This window comes from Limanda limanda, chromosome 3, assembly GCF_963576545.1.
Source record: "Limanda limanda chromosome 3, fLimLim1.1, whole genome shotgun sequence".
Lineage (NCBI taxonomy): Eukaryota > Metazoa > Chordata > Actinopteri > Pleuronectiformes > Pleuronectidae > Limanda > Limanda limanda.
The window spans coordinates 3,956,117-3,979,454 of NC_083638.1; the positions used below are offsets into that span (position 1 = coordinate 3,956,117).

At 41.8% G+C, this 23,338-nt stretch overlaps 2 protein-coding genes across 2 annotated transcripts; both read right to left on the minus strand.

Annotated features, from left to right (window-relative positions):
* Window positions 1-440: 440 nt before the first annotated feature.
* On the minus strand, window positions 441-7,827 carry LOC132998383 (very-long-chain (3R)-3-hydroxyacyl-CoA dehydratase-like). Its single transcript, XM_061067994.1, has 11 exons — window positions 7,570-7,827; window positions 6,241-6,286; window positions 6,076-6,149; window positions 5,258-5,422; window positions 4,752-4,803; window positions 4,520-4,630; window positions 2,957-3,084; window positions 2,758-2,870; window positions 2,553-2,659; window positions 2,312-2,443; window positions 441-1,539 (listed from the first exon to the last, which is right to left on the minus strand). The coding sequence occupies exons 1-11, from the start codon at window positions 7,648-7,650 to the stop codon at window positions 1,463-1,465; spliced, it is 1,086 nt and encodes a 361-aa protein (XP_060923977.1). The 5' UTR covers window positions 7,651-7,827; the 3' UTR covers window positions 441-1,462.
* Window positions 7,828-10,528: 2,701 nt separating this feature from the next.
* On the minus strand, window positions 10,529-20,875 carry LOC132998619 (NLR family CARD domain-containing protein 3-like). The gene is made up of 7 exons (XM_061068346.1): window positions 20,681-20,875; window positions 18,664-20,461; window positions 15,618-15,791; window positions 14,910-15,080; window positions 13,713-13,886; window positions 13,171-13,344; window positions 10,529-11,706 (listed from the first exon to the last, which is right to left on the minus strand). Exons 2-7 carry the CDS (start codon window positions 20,262-20,264, stop codon window positions 11,673-11,675), a joined length of 2,328 nt encoding a protein of 775 aa, XP_060924329.1. The 5' UTR covers window positions 20,265-20,461; window positions 20,681-20,875; the 3' UTR covers window positions 10,529-11,672.
* Between the last annotated feature and the right edge of the window lie 2,463 nt (window positions 20,876-23,338).

The following is a 23,338-nucleotide window of genomic DNA, read 5'->3' on the forward strand; positions in this document are numbered from 1 at the left end:
TGAATAAGAGCTGAAATGATAAATCAAAATTACATTTCTAATAACTTTTATGATAACTTTAATGACCAAATAACCACATTTACAAAACAATTCAAATGAGACAAATGACAATAAATCATCCTGGAAAATAGCACTGGACTGAACCAGGATATCACACTGCAGCTTGAACCCCAGAATGGAAATTAAATCAAAACAAATTCAGAATTGGTTAAATTGATTCGTTATTTCTGATCCTTCTTCATGGGAGTGAAGTTAAAAAAAAAGTAAATAATTAAAAATGTATCATACTGCAATCTTCCAATGAGAGAGAAACAACATATACCAACAATAAACTACAAACAAAAGTATTATTTCACTATTATTTTTTAAGTATTTCCCTTTAAAACAATATCCAGAAGCCAATATGACTTGAAAAGAAGAATAACAACCCACGTCTGATATAAGAATTCTGAAGTTTATTCATTTGGTCAGGAACCTTTCAGACATAAAATGGGTTCACAGAGATAAATAGAAACAAATACAGTGAACAAATGGAAAATTACACAACCCACAAACATAAAAATAAATAAAAAAGGAAAATCAAGCCACTCAGGTTTCAAACAGATGTTGGTTAAACAATGGAAACGTTTGGGTGAACGGCTCAATAACAATCCTCATTAAATTAGTGTTGACGAATCAAGGGAACTGGATTTTGACTTCACCACAAATCGCTCCGGACACTGGGAACAATGGTTTTCATGTCCTGGTACAAACTGACCAACACCTTCATCCAACACATGTAAAAGAATCTGAACAGATGTTTATTCACTTCATTGCAAAACGTAAACTTGCTGTTGGTTCCAGCAGGAATCTATTAATCTATCTATAAATCTAAAATTAACTGGAAGAGAGAATCTTCACATCGTGGTCTGCAAACAAGAACCGTTTTCAAATGCCCTGGTTCCAATGTTTGAGAATTTATCGTCCTCTGACAAAAAACATTAGATCTATGAAGTCCTTTGCATTCATCTTGTTTTAGAATCCTGCTCTGAATCCCCTGATAAGGAAACATCCTTCAACAGAGCGTTAACAAGCAACAACAATGTAAAACATACGAGGGACATCTCATTTTGACTGTAACTAATGTGTGACTGGTAACAAGTAGTTAAAAGAACATGAATCATCGTTGAAATCTTTTAGAAATATATTTGAACCATCAAGAACACGATTCCCGATGAAACCATTTGGTACGTTGGAATGTTCCTAAATGTTTTTTCTAGGTCAGAGACTGTTGCATTTCTAATGAAAACATGATTAAAATATTCCTTCATTGCGGATTTTCAACTTTTGTGAAATGTGAGAAAGGAGAAAAGATACAAGGATATGACAATAAGTGTAAACTCTCCCGAGATCAGAAAGAAAGAAAGATGAGAAAAGGCAGAAAACAGGAGAACAGCAGGTTCTTCTTCAGGTGGACGTCGGGTCAGTGGAGTTTCCGTTTCCTGGAGCGGTATCTCCTCCTCCGCTGCTTGTACAGGTGACGGAAGTTGATGAAGAGTCCTGAAGAAGAAGAGAAGGAACCTCGGTCATTATTTAATCCACAGGTTAGATGAAATGGACATGGACTGTTTATCCTCATCTTGATCACCCCCTGGTGGCTGACTGCAGTACAGGTCATAAACCTCATAGATATATACATAAGGCTAGATGTCTCGTCCGTGTTGCCGGCCAACGGAGTCGAACGTCCGCACATGGCGGCCATCTTGCTACAGGCGGCACGCCCACCCATAACATTGTGTTGTAGTGGTACGTACTTTTTAAATAACCATAACTTGCTCAATTTTCAACCGATTTTTAAACGGTCTGGTTTGTTATAAACGTCAGAGATGTAGTTATGACACTGCATACATTTTTAAATTTTTTAGAAAATAACATAATTATTCAAAAGTATGCATAACTACATCTCTGACGTTTATAACAAACCAAACCATTAAAAAATCTGTTGAAAATTGAGCAAGTTATGGTTATTTAAAAAGTACGTACCACTACAATACAATATCGGTGGGCGAGCCGCCTGTAGCAAGATGGCCGCCATGTGCGGACGTTCGACTCCGTTGGCCGAGACAGCTAGCCTTATATATATCTATGATGAACCTCACCTCCTCCATGATCGGTGATTTGAAACAAACTGAACTTGTATTAAATTAAATGTGCGTACGAATAGATTGATCTGTTTTAAACATCGGACCTATCACTACCCACATTCCTCCAGGAGAGTTTATAGGAGGAGGAGGAATCAGAGTGCATTGTGGGAAGTGAGTGGACGTCTCACCCAGGAACATGAAGACCAGGTAGAGCTGCAGCGTGTAGGAGAAGCTCAACGACCCCCCCAGCACGGCAGGGAGCGGGACGCTGAACATACGAGTCTCGTCAAAGACGGGAAGGGACTGGATCACCGCCACCGCTGGGAACAACACGCCGCCGTCAACAACAACAACAACAAACAACAACAACAGCCACCATTTTATATCAGTACACATGAAAACCTCCTCTTTAACCGAGGAGCCACCGACCTTCAGCCAGGACGCCCAGCGGGTACAGAGGGATCCAGAGGCTGTACCTCAGCCACGTCAACAACTTCCAGTCGGTGCCGATGCATCCCAGCATGTAGAACGGGTACCTGGGGCCAGAGAGAGAGAGGGGGGGGGCGGGGTCTGATGTTAGAGCCGGTAACCACGACAACAAGGAACCACAGAGGACAGAGGAAGCTGATCTGACCTGAAGATCTCGATGCTGCTCCACAGGTAGAAGACGAAGAACACCACGGGCTTGTTCTGCATCTCCTCCACGGCGCCGAAGACCACAAACAGAATCACGTTCCTCCCGGCCACCTGTGACATCACACAGCCGGATAGAGGGAGGAGTCAGATTGACCTCTAACCATTTACAGTCAATGTATTTTTCCCGCTGTCTTCACCTGGATCATAGCAGGAAAGAACGGCGACTTCACCAAACCCAGCAGGGGGTTAATGACCTCGAGCGCCGCCATCATCTGACAGAAGTACATCATGTCGGCCATGGTGTGGAACGTGTCGTAGAAGGAATCTGTGGAGCAGCGAGAGACAGAAGAGACGGACAGAAGGAATCAGGACAGAATGAAACAGGACATTTCATGAACCACTATTCAGAATCCTCAGAATTTGCAAAACAAAACCTGCGGCCGTGCTTCTGTTTCTATTCAAATCAGCTCATCAGTGAAAAGATCCTCACAAACCAAACAGACCTGTTTCTGAACAGTGCTGATTAAACTTTCAATTAATAATCATTTGCAAATTCAAAAGCTGTTAAGAAATACGATTTATATAGTTTGAATCCTTATTTTCATTTTCATTTCCGACAATTCTGCTTCTACTCTTGTTTTTCCTCTTCGCCAAGATTTGTGTTTGAATAAAGCACAGGAACAATATCAAAGGGATTTAAAATAGAGTGACTAAATATAAACTGGGATGGATTCCCGAACTCCAGGAGGGAGAATGAAAGAAACGACAGCAGTCAGAAGATCAGACGGGTTTTTAAAACAAACCCAATGTTCAGCCAAATTAATCTGAGCTGAGAAATCACCACAAAAACTATTGTTAACGTCCCAGATAAAGAAAAACCTCTTTATTCTACACGTTGCTGTTCACACAGAGTTTTCCTGAGCAATGAGCTACGGACGTTTCAGATATCGAACCCTGATGTTATGTTTGCAGGGTTTCCCCAAGAAAACTTGCTAAGCCTGGTGGTAGGGCTGATAGAAACTTTGATATATTTTTGAGTTGAGCTGCTGACTTAACTTATAAGCCCTGTTTTTTATTTATTTGTATCACGTTGGAGTTGCTAGTTTAAACCTACAGTTTTTTGCACTTTAATATTTGAGCCTTTGTTTACATTTTGTTTTGTGCTGCATTATACGATGACATACAGTTTGTTGTTATCAAAATAAAATTAACTGAATTGAAATGGTCAATTTGGTTTTTTTGGGAGGAAAATTAATCGTTTAGATTAATCGACTAATCGATAAAATAGTCGTCAGATTAATCGATAGAAAAATATTCGTTAGTTTCAGCCCTACTTAATATTAAAAAAAATTCAAGTTTGCTGTGAACATAGCAGTCAGGCCTCTTATTTCAGAAACAATGAACCGTAACAGTTTGGTTACCAATAAAAGATAAGCGTACTACTTCGTTGCTTTCAGCCAGCTACTCAAACAGACAAGCAACAAAATAACAAACAAACAAAATACACAGGCAAGTGTCGGCCTAATTTGAAATAAATTAAACACAGAACTTTGTAGGGCTATTTGAGTCCTCCTCATATTTGTGGAAATATTTGTGGAAAATGCCTATACAGCACTGGAGGAAACCCTGGTTTGGTTCCGATGATCTGGTTCATTACTCACACATCTGGATCGTCTGACTGCACATCCCAGGACCTTTGGGATACGTGTGTGAGGAAGACAACACTTCTAGAAGCTGGTGGAGTGACGTGATTTACAAACCTTGACCGAGGATGAAGAGGCGAACGGTCATGTTGACAAAGATCCAGGAGAATCCCAGGAACTGCACCAGGTTGTACATGAACAGGTAACCTCTCTTCACACCCAGGTACGCTGTGGAACAGAGGCAGAAGGAAATAAGTAAAACTACTTTAATACACATGCAGAAGATCAGTCAGAAAATCGTATTCATCCATGAGGGCTTTTATTTTAGCTGATTTATTTATTGACTCACGATCTTTACGAATTCTCGACTCCACACTGATCTTGTTTATCTTCTCCTCCTCCTGGAAAAGAGATCACACGATCAGAAACCTTTTCTGGTAAACACCATCCTTTAGATTAGATTAGATTAGATTCAACTGTATTGTCATTGCACAGTACAAGTACATATGCAACGAAATGCAGTTTAGCGTCTAACCAGAAGTGCAAAAAAAGGCAGTAAAGTGCAGAGTATTGTGCATATTAAAGTGAAAATGTAATAAATAAGATCTATACAGTAGAAATATATATGGAATATAACAGTATTAACAGGAATTGTAAGATATAAGGACGATGAATACACTATGAACAGGATAAAAATATAAATATATATAAATATGAATACACTATAGGCGGGATATACAGTATAAAAACAAAGTAACAGTCAGTGCAATGTACGAATGTTCAAATGTTCAGTGGTTGGAGGAGGGTGCTCTCTCTTCGGAGCAGACTTGTTTTTCAGTGTTCTTTGTTTCCCACCTTGGCCTGAAGCTCGGTCTCGGCGTCGGACTCGTCCAGCCAGCGGTCGAAGTCCGGAGCCAGGAACACCGGCCTCTTCTCCTGCAGCGTCAGCCGGTCCCACCAGCGCTCCTCCTGCTTCTTGATCTTGATGTCCACCAGACGCTGGGTGGACCTGTGGTTGATCTGCAGACACACACACACACACACTGTTAGATTATAAATTCCTCTACCAGGCCCTGGATGTAACACACTGCTTCTACCTGGATCCACTGAGAGTAACGTCATGCACTCACTCAAACTTTCCACTTAACACAACATGCATGACGAAACTAAGCTTGAATCTAACATAAAACAATTAAGAATCTGGCTGGAAATATTGCATTTTTAGTTTAATGCCATTATTTTAATCTTAAATATGTATTTTTGTTCATCCTAAAGCAAAGATGGAGGTTGTGGACGGAACACATTTACTCGTCCCGACACCACTAGAATTTACCTTTGAAAGATAACACAATGAGACATAATACTGTTCAACAACAAATATGTCAAATAGTTACTATCAGACACTGTGGGGAATAAACCAGTAGATCCCATTACAACCAGTATCTATTCCACTGGTCCTTTGAGGGTCCGTGTCCATCCCAGCTGACTTGAGAGCAGGGGTCCGCACACGCCGACACTCACACCTATTATCAGGTCTCAAATTAATCCAAAAACTACCTGGATGTGTGTGGACTGGACTGTAGGAGGAAGCCAGAACAGCGAGAAAAAGAGACAGACACAGACACACACAGAAACAAGCAACACAGGCAACAACACTAACTAAAGATCATTACCTCGGCTCTGACCGGTTCCAGGAACTCCAAACTGAACTCGTACTCATTGTCTCCTTTAGCTCCGTGTCCTTGTGCTGTGGAACAATGTGAAGACAACAGTTATATGTTATTATAATAACAATATCAGGTGTGTGTGTGTGAAACTAAGTAAACTCAAACACAAACCTTTGAACTGAAGTGTGTTGTTTTCCTGCAGGCTGATGTCAAGGTTCTGAAAATGTCCAAATAAAAAAGATAATCATCAGAACCTGATGCACACGATGGACTTGTTGTCACCAGAGGACACACGAGAGGATGTGTTAACAGATGCTACACAAACTTAGGCAGACTTGTGTATTTGTTGGGGACTACTTTCAGCAGCGTATTAATGCAGGATGTGATAGAGAAACTCGTGATGTGTTTTCAGTGTTTTTCTTCTCATATTTTACAGGATGTGCTCGACAGCTCATGAGATTATTTTATTCTTTGATAGAAATGGACCCAACATGTGTCTCTTGACGTCTGTCCTCCGTCTCCTGAGCTGCTGAACGAGACAGAGGACAGACACTCATACGACAAGATGGCTGAACGAGATCCAGCTCCACCATTAACACCCATGCATGTTTCATGAGACCTGATGGAACCTGTGGACGCTGAAGACGAGAGGACGCCGTGGTTTCATGTTACTGATGCAAACACTCAGCTGGGACATTCACACATTTACACTAAAGGACCAAGAGACAGACTGTGAGTGTGGAGGTGGAGACAAAGAAAACCCCCAAAGAATCTCAAATTACAAACCTTATTACACCTTTATAAATGAATAACTGACGTTTATGACCACATTCATGATTTACTGAAGAAAGAAACACATGTTGCCTTTGTTAATGACTTTTAAAAAGGTACTGGGTTCAAATTATTAATTTTAAATCCTGCAGAACATTTTCCACAACCTGGAAACAGTAATCCATCCTCAAATATGAAAAAGTAAAGTAAATATATATATATTCTTCGTTATATTTCTTATTTCAGGGTTTTGTCTCTGTCTCAACCTGTACTTGAGATTAAAAGAATTTTCTATTTAATCATCAATAAATGTTATCAATAAAAATAAGTAGTATTTTTGACATTTTTATTCAAACAAATAAACAATGGTGAGGACATTTCAGGACTAAATGAATTCAGGAGAGTTAGAATAACACAGAAAACCAGTAAAACAGTAAAAACAATAAATGTAGATTTCTGATTGATATGACAAACATTAATATATTATTCTCTAATAAGTATTAACGGTTAATTTAGCTTACAACATCCACTCAGCTAACAGCTAAGCTAACATTTAAGCTAACATCACAGAGGGTTAGCAAACATTAGCAAAGGTTACTCAGCGTTAATTTGATTAAATATATAATTAAAACCTGGTTTAGACTCGTTCTCATTCCCAGTGAACAACCAGCGGTGAGAGGCTGGAGGAAGCCGGCCGGAAGTGAGCTGTCTGCGGGGGAGGGGTCCTACCTTCGCGTCGCTGAGCTCCACCCGGAGGAAGATGTCTCCGTGCCGCTGAGCCCAGTACACATGGGGGGTCAGGATCTGCATCGTCACGGCTCCGGTACAATCATGACACAGCACCGGGGGGAGTGTGGTGAAAGTGCCCGGGAGAGGAGCTCATCCGTCGGTCACACGGAGAACCACAAGCCGCTCCACAGCACCGGGGAAGTCTGGTGAAAGTGCCCGGGAGAGGAGCTCATCAGACGGGCTCGCAGAGAACAACCAACCGCTACACAACACGGATGATGGAGCGGATTTCCGGGTGGATGTTGATCACGGATTTCAAAATAAGATCCCCAAAGATTTTTTTTTTTTTTTAAATCCCTGTGTTTTATTCATGTCGGTTCATGTACTTTAAACATGTAAGCAGTGGTGGGAAGTAACGAGGTAGAAATACTTTGTTTCTGTACTTAAGTAGATTTTTCACATATCTGTACTTTACTTGAGTATTTATTTTCCTGACGACTTTTTACTTTTACTCGTTACATTTGAACAAAAATATGTGTACTTTCTACTTCTTACATTCTCAAACTGGCTCGTTACTTGAGCAGCGGAGGTTGGTTCTCTCTCTCTCTCTCTCTCTCTCTCTCTCTCTCTCTCTCTCTCTCTCTCATCTAGGGTTCAACATTTTTACATTATATACATTATATTCATATTGTTGTTAAATTTTTTCAGTCAGTTGAGATAAATCTTGAGGAGAAACATTTTGGTTTGTTTTGTGTCTGTATAGGCCTACTATAAAAAGCACTTTGCATTTTTAATTTTGGTACTTGTACTTTTACTTTTGATACTTAAGTACATTTCAACACCAGATACTTTTGATACTTAAGTACTTTTAATATGAGCTACTTTAAGACTTTTACTCAAGTCATTTTCTGACGGGTGACTTCTACTTTTACCGAAGTCACCTTCAGGTAATATATCTGTACTTTTACTCAAGTATGGCTTTCAAGTACTTTATACACCACTGCATGTAAGATAAGATAATGCTGAACAAATGTAACCATGCCTTGTATCTTCTAAGATTCTAAAATTCAAGTTTCTAATGATTCAATCCTGCACTGAGCAGCAATTGTCAATATCTGAAGGCAATGGTGTTGTGTAACCATGTAATGCTTATCAGTTCAATTTTGTCCATAACAGTGAGTAATCATATGTAAGAGTAATAATAGTAAAAGTATAACTAAGGGGGATGCAACCTTGTTATGCAGGGATGCCAGGGTGAAATTGGACAGGGGGCCAGATTTTTTTCAAGCGAGATCTCAGGGGGCCGGATAACACTTTCTGACTGAAAAGGCCAAACACTGACTCAACACATGGATAGGTAGGCTATTTGAAATTATTCATGAAGGCCTACACATCAATAAGAAATTGCATTAGAACCAAAATAGCCTCACAATGAGGCCTACAAGTACATAGCCTAAAGCAGGAGACACTTACCCTCTAAAGACGTAACATTTTCCTATCCATGCAAGTAGCCTACATTTATAAATTAGAAATGCAACAAAATAGACTAGGTGCCAACAAAACACATTTCCTATAAATAACACAAGTGTAAACTGTTAATTACTTTTATTATATTTATTGAAGGCTTGCACACGAAAACACGTGAATGCATAATTAGGCCAATTAAAAGAAGGCCAGGCCAAGTAGGCCTAAACGAGACACAGAAAGTAAGCTCCAGAATAAAGTAGTCCAACAATAGACCATGTGATTGAATATCCAGTAGGAATTAGTAAAACAAAAAGGTTCTTAAAAAAATAGCCAAATGTGAGCTAAAAACATTGAATTGGCTCAACAACAGATGAGGCACATTAACTTTGCCAGTCATCACCAGTCAACCCCAACCCATATTTCCACACACCCACATGCCTATAAGGCACTAGCCTGGCTATCAGGACACCCCAACCCCTTTTATTCCCTCCCACCCATATCAAACTGGATTTATGATACATGGGGAGACCAGCCTACTTCAGCTACTTGTCGAAGCCAGACACCTTTTAACTTTCACCAGCTTGTCCATATCGCGGGACAGTTTCTAGTCAGTGGTCCACCAGCTGTGGACACTGGTTCTGCAGACAGTGCATCACCTCATCATTCAGATGTCCGTGCGTCGGGCGATTGCGCACTTTCGATTTATTAATATTCATCACGGAACAGGCCTGCTCACATAAATATGTTGTCCCAAAACGATATATTATTAGTATTTTACCTACAAAGGCCGTGAGCATTGGGTCCTGTGGTGGCAAGGATTGATAGAACTGCAACAGATGCGTAGTTATCCCTCAACGGTGCGCAACACTGCAGTTCTATCAGTTCCATTCTGATGCCAGGCTCTCATTGGCTGGTTTTGTGGGGGGTCAGGGGTTAATGAGGAAGTGAAGTGACGAGGGGTTGTTGATGTGTGGAGTGACGGAGTAGGAACCACAAGTGTGACATGTTAACTATAATAAAGTAACTAAACAGAGGAGTTCCGTGTCGTCGTTTTATCTATAAACATAAAACAAACCTTTGTGTGTATCTCGACATTTGGAGAATACGGCTTGCTGTTTCTGTAGCCATGATACTAGCTCGTTTAGCTTTTGAGTCCGAAGTTGCCCTGTGTACTCGCCGTATTTCTCGGCGTGGGTCTCGTACTGTCGTTTGATGTTGTACTCCTTTGCTACAGCCACTTGTTGAGAACAAATAAGACACACGGGTTTGGCTCCTACTTCCCCAAATAAATACTTTTCCTTCCATCTATCCTGAAAGATGCGACCTTCAGTGTCGACCCTAACGACATCTCGATCAGCACCACCGGCGCTGCTGCTGCTGAGGCGGGCAGAACTTCATCCATAAGTAAAACACAGAGAATGTATGATAAGCTTTGATTAATGAATTAATGGGATTCTTTATTCATGACAGAATGGAAATACTCATTTCAACATTAAAAAGACATCGTTGTAAACAGTGGTGACACGACACAGTGACACTCATTTACCAAACGGTGCCATGTGTCTGATCCATCGTGTTGGCCCCTTCGCCCGCATTACAAGACGCCGCCACAGCCTCCTCAGTGAGTCATGTGATGTAACAGAATTTTTACTTCAATGAAGTGGAAACAGTTTATTCAAACAGTGAAACACGGAAAGTGAGAAACTCAAACTCAGGTCAGATCCGTCACCTGCGACTTTACAGTGAAGATCTCATCTGACGTCATTCAACAAAACACAGTGAAATAAAATTGTTAACATTTAGACAGTAAATAAAGATGAGGCCAAATTATCTGCATCGCCCCCTGTTGGCTGGCTGAAGTACAGGTCATGAACCCGCGTCCTCCATGAGTGTGATCAGCTGATTATTGAATCACAAATTCTCTCTGTGTTGTCGCTGTGAGACGTGACGGACGACATGTCGCTCACCAACCAATCACTGCTTGAAGTTTCCATGGATACAATATTCTGGTATCAACCAGATTAAGACAATAATCTCAATAAGACACTGACGTATAAACAGTATGTTCTGATGAACTTAACCTGAATGAGATCATACTCAGAATAATCAACAATCATTGATAAAACATTATAATGTCCTGTCGGAGTTTACACAACATCTTGACATCCGACAGTTACAAGTGATGACATCACGTCCTGGACGTAGTGAGATCTGTGCGTGAAGTACGATCAGAGACTGTATATAAATGATTCTTCTGCAGTTGATCACGTTGTGGATTGAAAAATTTCATGTACATTTGTGAATAAATGTCGAGTGTGATCTTATTGTCCGATGTTGTATAAAAGCTGAACATGAAAGAAAGTCCACCTGTACAAAACGTTCTATCTCTTTGTAAATGAGCAGGAACATGCAGATCAGTTATGAACACACGTATGAAGAATCCAGAGAGAATGAAAATCATCAAAATGTGAGTTCAAATGTTTTTCATGAAGTCATTGAACTGATTAGATCTGATGAGTCCAGACGTTCTCATCTTCTCAGTGAAGCAGAGCCGCAGGCTCCCGGCTCCAAACCAATTATCTGTGTTTCTAAACGTCTTTCACTGTTTCAGCCTCCGTCCACACACACTGTCCTGGTCACACTAACCTCAACAAAGATCCCCCCCTCCACCTGTTGAGAGAAGAAGACATCAGTGTTTCCAGAGACTCACTTCATCAGCTGTGAGTCAGTGATGCAGCACATCCAGTAGAAAGAGCAGCAGCGACTTCAGTCCTGTTCAGAGGTGGAGCAGCTTCCTCTCTGCTTCATGTTCACGTGTTGGAATGAACACGCTAAGAGCTCAGTGTGTGTCCTCTGCATGTCAAAGTGCAGAGTGGACACCTGAGAGGTGGATTTACTGCTGTTACAGGTGAAGACATGTTTCACTGTGTGAAGACGTGCTCATAAAAGGGGCGGGGTTTACTGTGTATGACCAATCACAGACATGGGCAGTTTGACTGACAGCAGAGCCTCATATTTCACAACAAGTAGAACAAACACATGATCCAGAATAAAATAAACTCAGTTACAGCTGCTAAATGCAGGAAGAACAGCTGGTAAAACATCTGGGATTGTGTCAATGTGTAAGTTACAGCGCCCCCTGGCGGCATTTGGTTAAAATATATTACGTTACCACGATATAATAACGTGTGTGAACAAGATAAATAACTCTGGGCCAGGAGATCTCAATCTGTTGTTTACTAACAAGACGAGTGGAAGAGAAGAAGATTCTAGATGAGAAACGTTTGATACCAGGATGTGGCACACACTGTCTCACTGACTCTGAGGACACACACTGACTCTGAGGACACACACTGACTCTAAGGACACACACTGTGGTGGAAACCTCTGACATCCCTACTCAATAAAAACCCATGGACCTGTATTCAGGAAGCTGACTGAGTGCATCTGGTGTTTTGGTGACAGGATAAGTCTGGAGAGATTGAGATGTTCTGGGTGAGTTAGAGATCAACTGAACCAACCAGACGTTGATTTAAACTTCCCTTATCCGTCCCTTTAAGGAGAGTGTGCACCACACAACTTTATAGAGTCACTGTGGTCAGTGGGCGGAGCTTCTATACGGGTTGATCTCCAACTTAACCTGGAGCAGGTTAGCTGTTCATCATAAGTTACCATGGTGATTGACCTCGTTAAGAAGTGGACGAGCTTCGTAGGACTGAAAAAACTAAACCTAAAGTTAACCTGATAACCACAAATCCTGCTTGGTAGCATAGACCCTGGATCTGTGATACTGACTGTGTTTAGTAAAATACTAGGGCTGGGCAAGTTAACTCGTTTTAATCGAGTTAACTCGATTGTTTATCCGCCAATTATTTTCTTTTTTCCTGTTCTGCAGCATTATTTTCTTTTTTCCTGTTCTGCAGCAGTCAGCAACAGACTTTCACAAAATAAAAGCCTGACTTTCACAATAAAACAATAAATAATCAAACCTGAGTGAATGCGAGATAAAATAATTAATCGAGTTAACTCATCACTTGAGTTAACTCGAGTTAACTCCATTGAAATGAGTTAACTTGCCCAGCCCTATAAAATACTGATGAAAGCAGAATGGACTGACTCCAACCATCTACTGACCTCAGAGTCTCCAGACGACAGTCTGAACTCTGCTTTAGATCAAGCAGCTCCTTCACTCCTGAGGCCTGCAGGTTGTTGTTACTCAGATCCAGTTCTCTCAGATGAGAGGGGTTTGACCTCAGAGCTGAAGCCAGAGAAGAACAGCTGATCTCTGACAGACTGCAGTCTCTCAACCTGAATAAAGAATACAACTTAACTGAGTTCATGTGTGAAAATAACAAACAAATATTCATGTGAGCACAGACTTATAACATGGAAGATAAATATGAAATCAGACATGTTGGACTAAAAACGAGTCCTGATTCAGTACAAATAGATTATTTGGACCCGGTCTCTGTCATGCAGATCAGTTTAGGAAATCCAGAACTAAACTCAGTGTTTTAACAAGTAGCTTAATATTTAAAATGTCACAGATTAATTAATGAATGGATTCAAGTTATGTATAAAGAGGAATTATTATAAATTATAATTAAATGAGATAACTTTAGTATAAATGCTGTTTTATAGATATGAGATCTACAAAAGTCAGTCAGTGAACTGACCTCAGAGTCTCCAGTCGACAGGTTGGACTCTGTAGAAAACCACACAGCCTCTTCACTCCTGAGTCCTGCAGGATGTTGTTACTCAGATCCAGTTCTCTCAGATGAGAGGGGTTTGACCTCAGAGCTGAGGCCAGAGAAGAACAGCTGATCTCTGACAGCCTGCAGTACCTCAACCTGGATAAAGAATAAAACTTAATTTTAAATTAAACTGAGTTCATGTGTAAAAATAACATTGACCTTAAAGCTCCAGTTTGGAAGATTAAGGTGAAAGGATCCATTGTTAAAAACGGAATAGAAAAGCATCCTACAGATGGTTTCACTTGTATCATCTAAACTGTACAAATTGTTGTTTTCTTTACTTTAGAATGAGACATTTATGTCTCATTTTACTGTAACTCCCTCCTGGCAGGTCTACCTGCTAGTGCCATCCGACCTTTGCAGCTCATTCAGAATGCAGCAGCTCGACTGTTTTTTAACCAACCTAAATTCTCTCACACTACTCCGCTCCTCCGCTCCCTTTCACTGGTTACCAGTGGCTGCCCGCATCCGGTTCAAAACATTGGTACTTGCGTACCGTGCTGTGAACAGATCCGGTCCTGTCTACATCAAGAACATGGTCAAACGTTACACCCCAGCCCGTTCACTCCGCTCTGCTTCGGCCAATCGGCTCATTGCTCCTTCACTGCGAGCTAAACACTCATCAAAATCACGACTGTTTTTTGTCCTGGCTCCTAAATTGTGGAATGAGCTCCCCATCGACATTCGGTCATCAGACAGTTTACACATCTTCCGCCGCAAACTAAAAACATACCTCTTCCGACTATACCTTGAATAAAAAAAAAAATTAACAATTTAGTAGCACTTAAATGGCTACTTATAGCATTTTGTAGTTTTGCTTTATTTTTGAAGAAATTGTACTTTCTTGATTATGGTTGTTCTTGGTTTGTACCCTCGGGGTTGAATGCACTTATTGTAAGTCGCTTTGGATAAAATCGTCAGCTAAATGAAATGTAATGTAATGTTTAAATACATTATATTTACATCAGCGGCGGGTCCTCTCTACGGAGGCCGACATGTTTTTTACAGTAGCTCAAACTGGGGGGGTGAGGGGTGTTCAGCTGCAGCATGACACTTCACCACTAGATGGCACTAAATCTCTACACACTGAACCTTTAACATTAAAACATGATGTCTGACCTCAGAGTCTCCAGTCGACAGGTTGGACTCTGTAGAAAACCACACAGCTCCTTCACTCCTGAGTCCTGCAGCCTGCCACTCAGATCCAGTTCTCTCAGATGAGAGGGGTTTGACCTCAGAGCTGAAGCCAGAGAAGAACAGCTGATCTCTGACAGTCTGCAGCCCCTCAACCTGGATACAGAAATATGATAATAGAACGTGTCCTCCTGTTGTTGTGGATCGTCATCATGTCAACACAGACTCTCAACATGCAGATGACCTCAGTCCAGTCTGTGACCTGAAGATAAATATCAGATCAGACATGTTGGACCATTGTTTCATTCATCAGTTTCTTCTCTGTGTGTTTGGTCACTGAGCAGGTTTGTGTAATTAAACATTGTTTAAAGTAGGGACGGCTCCTGACAGTCACTTCCTGTCTGTTTCTATACTTATCAACTGTCCAATGCATTTCAATAAGAATGTGTCTTATTTTGAAAACCTGAGGAGGACGAGCGCTCGGCCTCAGTCCACATGTTATTTTCTGACACTTTCTCAGTGATCAGGAGCAGGTGAGTTCAGGTGAATGGAGTTGATGAGGTGAATGTGACTGACAGGCTGGGTGAGGGACAGATGACTGAGAGAAAGTGAGCAGAGCAGAACTGAGACAATTTAAATAAATAATGAACGAATAAGAAAGAGAGTCTGAAAAGTGAAGAAGGATTTAAGGACCTCAGAGCCTCCAGTCGACAGTTTGGACTCTCCAGTCCAGAACACAGCAGCTTCACTCCTGAATCCTGCAGTGTGTTCTTACTCAGATCCAGTTCTCTCAGGTGTGAGGGGTCTGACTTCAGAGCTGAGGCCAAGACTTCACAGTGAGTCTCTGATAGACGACAACCATCAAGTCTGTAATTAAAGAAAATATCTGTTAGAATAAAATCCACGGTTCATACACATTTTGACCAATGGATTACACCGAACATTTTGTGAAATCTCGGTGTATGCGCGAAAAAGTGACAAAATGTAGTATTCAAACTTACAATGAGAATTCCAAGGCATACAGTATACCTTAAATGACACAAACCCAAGTATGCAAGCTTATATTTTGAGCGTATTTCTTTAGAAGCATATGAATGATTTAAAACTCAGCTTAAATTAACTAGGGATGGGCATTCGATTAAATTGTCTTAATCGATCGTCGGGAGAATTAACGATTGATTTTCGATTAATCATTAATATTTTTATATTAAAATTCACTATTTATAGGCTATATTAAAATGCAGTAAAAATAGAAAAAACACCGTGTGTTTCCTCATTGAGGTCTTTATTACAAGATGAACAACTCTTGTGGCAGTTAAACGGGATAATTCAATGGTTACACTTGAAAATAAGCGCTGCTGTACTCTTAAGCCTCGATGAGAGATCAGCTAGCCGCTGAGAGCTAGCTCGATCTGTCAGTTCCCGACCTCTTAGTCCGGTCGTTGTAACGCCCTCACTCCCGGAAGCCCTCACCCAGACCCGGTACTGTCCGGGTTCCCTTCCCCGTGGACTGAGGGTCCGTGTGCGGACATGAAGCAGAGCAGCGGCTAACATCTTCACTGTGCTGCGTTCAGGGCAACTCCGATATTCCGACCTCCTGCCACATAGCGAAAGCAAGCAAAATATGAACATATCAAATTTCCATGACTTTTCCAAAACTTTTGGGAGATTATTTTTTTCCATGACTTTTCCAGGCCTGGAAAAACACATTTTAAAATTCCCTGACTTTTCCAGGTTTTCCATGACCGTACGAACCCTGAAAATCAGAAAACACAACATTCATACAAAACGTGATCTTGTGACCCTCACCCTGGTAAATCCCCCTTTCGCCTCATGAACATGTTAAAAACTCCTCAAGAGAATCCTTTCAGATTTGGTTCAATAGTTCATTTAGACTGACAGAGGAACTCATTAGATTCAGGCGGTCAAAAGTCAAAGGTCAAGGCCACACAACACGTTTTTGGCCCCTTGAACATGATGTCTCAAGTCTGTCTTTAGGTGATTTCTACACATTTTGACGAGTTGGACTCAAACAAACTGATTAGATTTCATTGGTCAAAGGTCAAAGGTTTCAGTGACCATATATTATTGTGAATGCAACATGTCAGGAACCTGGAGGGACGGACACTGCACTGGTTGGTGGTGGCGTACAAATGCCTGGTATCCTGCAGTTTGTGTTGAATCGTAGTGGGATGGTTACTGATACCTGAGTATGGTACAGCACAGCGGTTGAACATTTTTCACCATCCGCCTCTGGTGAGACAGGTGACAACAGGCCTTCAGCCAATCAATGGATTTATTCAACCAGTTTCATTAAGCACTTAGAAATTAATATAATTAATTATTATTTATATATTTTAAATAGGGCTGGGCAAGTTAACTCGTTTTAATCGAGTTAACTCAAGTGATGAGTTAACTCGATTAATTATTTTATCTCGCATTAACTCAGGTTTGATTATTTATTGTTTTATTGTGAAAGTCAGGCTTTTATTTTGTGAAAGTCTGTTGCTGACTGCTGCGGAAAAAAAAATAATTGGCGGATAAACAACCATGGATAAGGGTACGGAGCTTTTACATGGCCATTTTCATTTTAAAGTCCTTCCAGACGGCGGAGTCGACAGAACCAAAGTTATTTGTAGCCACTGTCAAGGTGAATTTTCTTATCACCGGAGCACTTCCAGTCTAAAATATCACCTAAATGCAAAACACACAGTTGATATCAGCAAATCACTCAACGAAACAACGAGTGGAGCGAGGCTTCGTCAGACTACGTTAGACGCAGGGAGGAGTATACATTTTTCATAACGAAGAGGATAACATTAATGCCCTGGCAGTGGCATTGAGCTTTAACTTTGTATTTGCTTTGATAACATTGTTAAGTTGAGATTTACACTGAATATTTTATTTAACTGCTACTGTATTAAATGCTGATGTTAAAAGTGTTTGCACAACAAATGTTATGGCACTTTCGTTCATATGGCAGAACATTGAAAATAAAATTGCGCTATACACTACTTTTTAATTCATTATTGGATTTTGCGTATACAAATGCGATTAATCGTAATTAATCAGGGAAATCATGCGATTAATCGCGATTAAAACTTTGAATCGTTGCCCAGCCCTAATTTTAAATCATAAAGGCTTTTCAAGGGCCCCCCTCCCGTTTGGGGCCCTGGGAAGTCAGTTCCATTTGCCCCCCACAATGACGCCACTGTATATGTACACACACACACACACGCACAGGGTGGTAATTCACTTGGATTGAGTGATTGTCTCCTCATGCTGAGCTAGCTGTTCGCTCGGATAAAAACTTTCCACATGTGTATATATATATATATACATATTTATATACATTTATATATATAAATGTATGTAAATATATATATTGGTCATTGAGCTTGAGGAATGATCAAACTCCTGAACAGTGATCACACTGGATTTCACTCCCCACATCTGATAAGTTGTTCTCATATGGACATGAGAACAATGAGAATGTATATATGTATTAATACCAATGTATATGCTACATAAATGAGTTTGTGGAGGAAGCTGGAGAACTCAGAGAGAAAACCCTGCAGACACCAAGAGAACCTCCTCCTCACAGAAAGGCTGCACTAACAGTGTTGACCACTGCAACACCATGCTGCCCAAAACAATGAGAATCATTTAACACTGAGTGTATTTGAAGAACGACTCATCTCCACTGATTGAACATGTTATTGATCATGTCTGGACTCACCGAGCCTTCCTGCAGTTCCTCACAGCTGGGATCAGTCTCTGTCGACCCCAGAATGATGTGTTGAACTTCTCCATGTCCAACTCATCCAGAACCTCCTCTGACATCTGCAGCATGTAGGCCAGAGCTGAGCAGTGGATCTCAGAGAGTTCCTCCTTCGATCTGTTTTTTGACGTCAGGAACTGTTGCATCTGCTGATGAACTGAGTGGTCGTTCATCTCAGTCAGACAGTGGAAGATGTTGACGCTTCTGTCGGGAGAAATGTCATCACTCTGCATCTCCTTCAGGTTGTTGATTACTCTCTGGATGATATTTGGATTGTTCCCTCTCCGACCCAGCAGGCCTCCTAAGACCCTCTGGTTGGACTCCAGACTGAGGCCGTGAAGGAAGCGAACAAACAGGTCCAAATGACCATTTGTACTGGTGAGCGATTTCTCCATGGTTCTCTTCAGGAGGTCATCCAGGGAGAAGGTACTGTCTGTGTTTCTATATGTTCCCAAGAAGTTGTTGAGTTCTTCTGTGTTCCTCTTGGTGTAACAGTGGAACATGTAGACTGCAGCCAGAAACTCCTGAACGCTCAGATGAACAAAGCAGTAGACTGATTTCTGGAAGATCACACACTCTCTTCTGAAGATCTCAGTACAAACTCCTGAGTACACCGAGGCCTCTGTGACATTAAGACCACACCGCTCCAGGTCTTCTTGATAGAACATGATGTTTCCTTCCTCCAGATGTTTAAGTGCCAGCCTCCCCAGCTTCAGGAGAACGTCCCTGTCAGCCTCCGTCAGCTGCTGTGGAGTCGTCTCATGTCCCTCAGCATACTTGTTGTTCTTCCTCTTTGTCTGAACCATCAGGAAGTGTGAGTACAGTTCAGTCAGGGTCTTGGGCAGCTCTCCTCTCTGGTCTGTGGTCAACATGTGCTCCAGAACTGTAGCACTGATCCAGCAGAAGACTGGGATTTGACACATGATGTGGAGGCTCCTGGACGTCTTGATGTGTGAGATGATTCTGCTGCACAGCTCTTCATCACTAAATCTCCTCCTGAAGTACTCCTCCTTCTGGGCGTCAGTGAAGCCTCGTACTTCTGTGACCCTGTCAACACATGCAGGAGGGATCTGATTGGCCGCCGCAGGTCTGGAGGTTATCCAGACGAGAGCCGAGGGAAGCAGATTCCCCCGGATGAGGTTTGTCAGCAGCACGTTGACTGATGACCTCTGTGTGACCTCAGACACAAGCTCCCTGTGGTAGAAGTCCAGAGAAAGTCTGCTTTCATCCAGGCCGTCAAAGATGAACAAAGGTTTACAGACAGCGAGCGTCTCTGCCGTGAGCTTCTGTAACGCTGGATGGAAAACACGGAGCAGCGTGAGGAGACTGTGCTGCTGGTCCTTCACCAGGTTCAGCTCCCTGAACGAAAGCACAGTCAGCAGACCCACATCCTGGTTCTCTAAACCCTCTGCCCAGTCCAGAGTGAACTTCTGCACCGAGAAGGTTTTTCCAACGCCAGCGACGCCGTTGGTCAGGACGACTCTGATGCTGCTCTGCTGGTCAGTGGAGGCTTTAAAGATGTCGTGGCACCTGATGGGAGTGTCGTGGAGGATCTTCATCTTGGAAGCCGTCTCAAGCTGCCTCACCTCATGTTGAGTATTAACCTCTTCACTCTGTCCCTCTGTGATGTAGAGCTCAGTGTAGATCCTGTTGAGGAGGGTTCTATTTCCTGTTTCATCACTTCCTTCAGTCACATGTTCACATCTCCTGCTCAGACTGAGCTTATGTTCATCTAAAACCTCCTGCAGACCACGATCTGCTGAAAGACAAGAAACAATGTCAGAGACAGAGAATCTGAGAATCTGCTGATTGTTTTCATCAGATACAGAAAAACTACAGAAAATAAAAGCTTTTTAACTTTGTGCTTTTCTAACGATGTTAAATGTTGAAGCTGTATGAAGGAACAAAATAAAACCACATGTGCTGTTGTCAGAAGTGAAGACATCAGCAGACACATGTACAGTGCTGCTCTGACCGGCTGTCTGAGCTCCAGCTCCTGTTCTGGATCTTTGTCCACACTGGGGACAGGAGGAGTCTCCTGAAGAGCCAGACTGGTCCCAGTATGAGGTGATGCACTGTCTGCAGAACCAGTGTCCACAGCTGGTGGAGATTGGATCCTTCAGGACGTCCTGACACGAAGCACAGCAGGACGACTGCTGCTCCTCAGAAACATGACTCCTCTTCCTCTCCCTGTGAAGACATTTCCTGATAACTCACATGTCACAGTCACAGTTTGTCATTACTTCTGTCAAGGAGGTTTTGTTTTCACCAAGTATGTTTGTGTGTGGGTTGGTTTGTTAGTTAGTGGGATTATAAAAAACACTGAACAGATTACCAGTAAACTTGGTGGAAGGATGTGGTTTGTGAACCAGATCGGAGGGGGGTTTCCTCTTTCACAGACATGTTCAGAGGACTGATGTTTACCATTGTGTTGAATTTGGTGCAGATCCAAATCAAAATGAGTCACTAGGGGATTTCAAAGTGGTTTCATAAGGAGCGTGTTGGTTCTTGGTCTGAGCTCTTTGAGTTATTCTGAGAGATTAGTCACCAACTTCAATGAAGCTGTGTCATAATGCAGGGGCCACACTAGAGGAAACTAGATCCTCTTCAGAGCAGGTCACAGTAGAAACAGTCTCTTACTTTGTGTGTGAGGGTCCAGGTTCATTACTGAACTCTGGAGGAAGTCCTTTGGACTGGTCACTCTTCAGAGACAGACAGCTGGAACCTGGAGACTCTGCTCTCAGTCTGTGGTCCTGACCTCTGCAAACACAAACATGTTTTTATTCAGAACACATCATTCACTGGTTCATTCTCTGAGGATTCAGTTTGGAGGTTCACATTTGTGGTTTGTAGCAGGTCTCTTACGTTATGTGTGAGGGTCCAGGTTCTTTACTGAAGTTGTTAGGATGATTCATGGACCAGTCACTCTTTAGAGACACACATCTGAACCCTGGAGACTCTACTCTGTCCTCTTCCTCATAACCACTCATCTTCAGTCTGAGGGGGAAAACACTGTGAGCTCAAACACACACAATTAAGCCAGGTACAAAAACTCAGTGTTTCCTCAAATATAACTGAGTCAACCCTTCTACACAATGAATAATATTAAAGTTGCTGAACACTCACCAGACTCAGACTTCTAGTCTCCTGCTCTGCTCCTTGAAGTTCGAACAAAGTCTGAACACTTTCACTGGCTGCTCCTCCTCTCTGCATGTACTGGAAATCACGTGACTGTGGGTGTGTGCGTGACGTCACGTGTTGTGTCGCAGTTTACAGTTTTTTTTCAATTGCTTAAACACTAAAATCAAAAGTATTACACAATTATCAAAACCTTACACTCAAGGAGCATAACATGAGCCCAGATCTGCACCACTATAAACACAATGTCAGCATCACACTTTTTGCAAAACAATACACACAGTGATTTGCAAAACACTAAACACACTTGTACACATTAGACACAGAAGTATATGAAGATGTCACTTCCTTGCAATTCCTAAGCACTGACTGTCAAATGACCCCCCCCCCCTATGAGCCAATTGGTTAAACACAGCCATTGGGTGTGCAAACACATGACTGCTTAATTGTAGACACACCAATCTGGTTTAAGCACTATACAAATGTTGTAGATAAGAGTGTGAATAAGAGTTCACCTGTTTTCAACCAAAATGGAGCTCGTGCTCAAAAAAGAAGAAGAGTGAGGGTGAGAGGGGGAATCCACGGAGGAGGAGAAGGCTGCAGCATGAGTATGTGGAGGTTTGTATTGTTCTCTTTATCACTGTGATGTTGCATACTGCACACGTAACCTTTATCATGTAAATGTACTGTATACCAGACCTATGCTGAACTACACAATCTTGTCTTTCACTGTATTTCGGAGAGTTTTACAGATGGATGCTGAGGAAATCCTGCATGAATTCATATACACATGAGGCAGGGTTTAACCTGACATAAGCAAGAAAGAGACGCAGAAATATCATTGACCACGGGGCTATCATCAATGTCCCAGGGCAACGTGGGGGAAACATCACCCTTTGCGCTGCCATTACACAGAATGGGGTCCTCCTCCGTCACGCCAGTAGGGGCCCTTACAACACACCTCACATTCTCACATTTCTGGACCGATTGCACAACATCGTCACAGCAGTAAACCACAGGCTCCAGATGCAATACACTGGCATCTGGGACAATGTGTCATTCCACCGCTCTGCTCTGGTCCAGAACTTGTTTCAACACCATCCACAGTTCACTGTACTATACCTTCCACCATACTCTCCGTTTCTAAACCCAATCAAAGAGTTTTTCTCTGTATGGGGGTGGAGGGTTTACGATCATTGGTTCCAGGCTCAGATACCCCTCATTGAAACCTGTAGGGGAGAGCAGGGTAATGTGAGACATCGGGTAATGTGAGACACCCCCTGTATCTAGGCAATGGAACACATTTGTAGTCATAAGACCATTATGTTTTCAAGCCCCTCCCATTCCCCCCTTGCCATGAAGGAGAAGTTGATTTTGGTGCTGTGGAAATTATGTTTTTTCACAAAAATGTGTTTTTTGCATGTAAAAGTAATTTTTTTTGCTTTGAACTTAATCAACTGTTGTGTCAAAACAAATTGATTCAGGTAGAAAAACT

Excerpts from the sequence above, each read along its gene's own strand:
- LOC132998619 (XM_061068346.1), bottom strand. The coding sequence starts at position 20,264 with ATGAAGATCCTCCACGACACTCCCATCAGGTGCCACGACATCTTTAAA. Across the intron at positions 15,081-15,617 it reads TGTCGACTGGAGGCTCTGAG|GTTGAGGGGCTGCAGACTGT; the intron begins GTCCTTAAATCC and ends TTCTGTATCCAG. Across the intron at positions 11,707-13,170 it reads TGTCGTCTGGAGACTCTGAG|GTGGAGGGGGGGATCTTTGT; the intron begins GTCAGTAGATGG and ends TTCTCTCAACAG.
- LOC132998383 (XM_061067994.1), bottom strand. The coding sequence starts at position 7,650 with ATGCAGATCCTGACCCCCCATGTGTACTGGGCTCAGCGGCACGGAGAC. Across the intron at positions 2,871-2,956 it reads TCTTTCCTGCTATGATCCAG|GTGGCCGGGAGGAACGTGAT; the intron begins GTGAAGACAGCG and ends GTGATGTCACAG. Across the intron at positions 1,540-2,311 it reads CCTGGTCTTCATGTTCCTGG|GACTCTTCATCAACTTCCGT; the intron begins GTGAGACGTCCA and ends CTTCTTCTTCAG.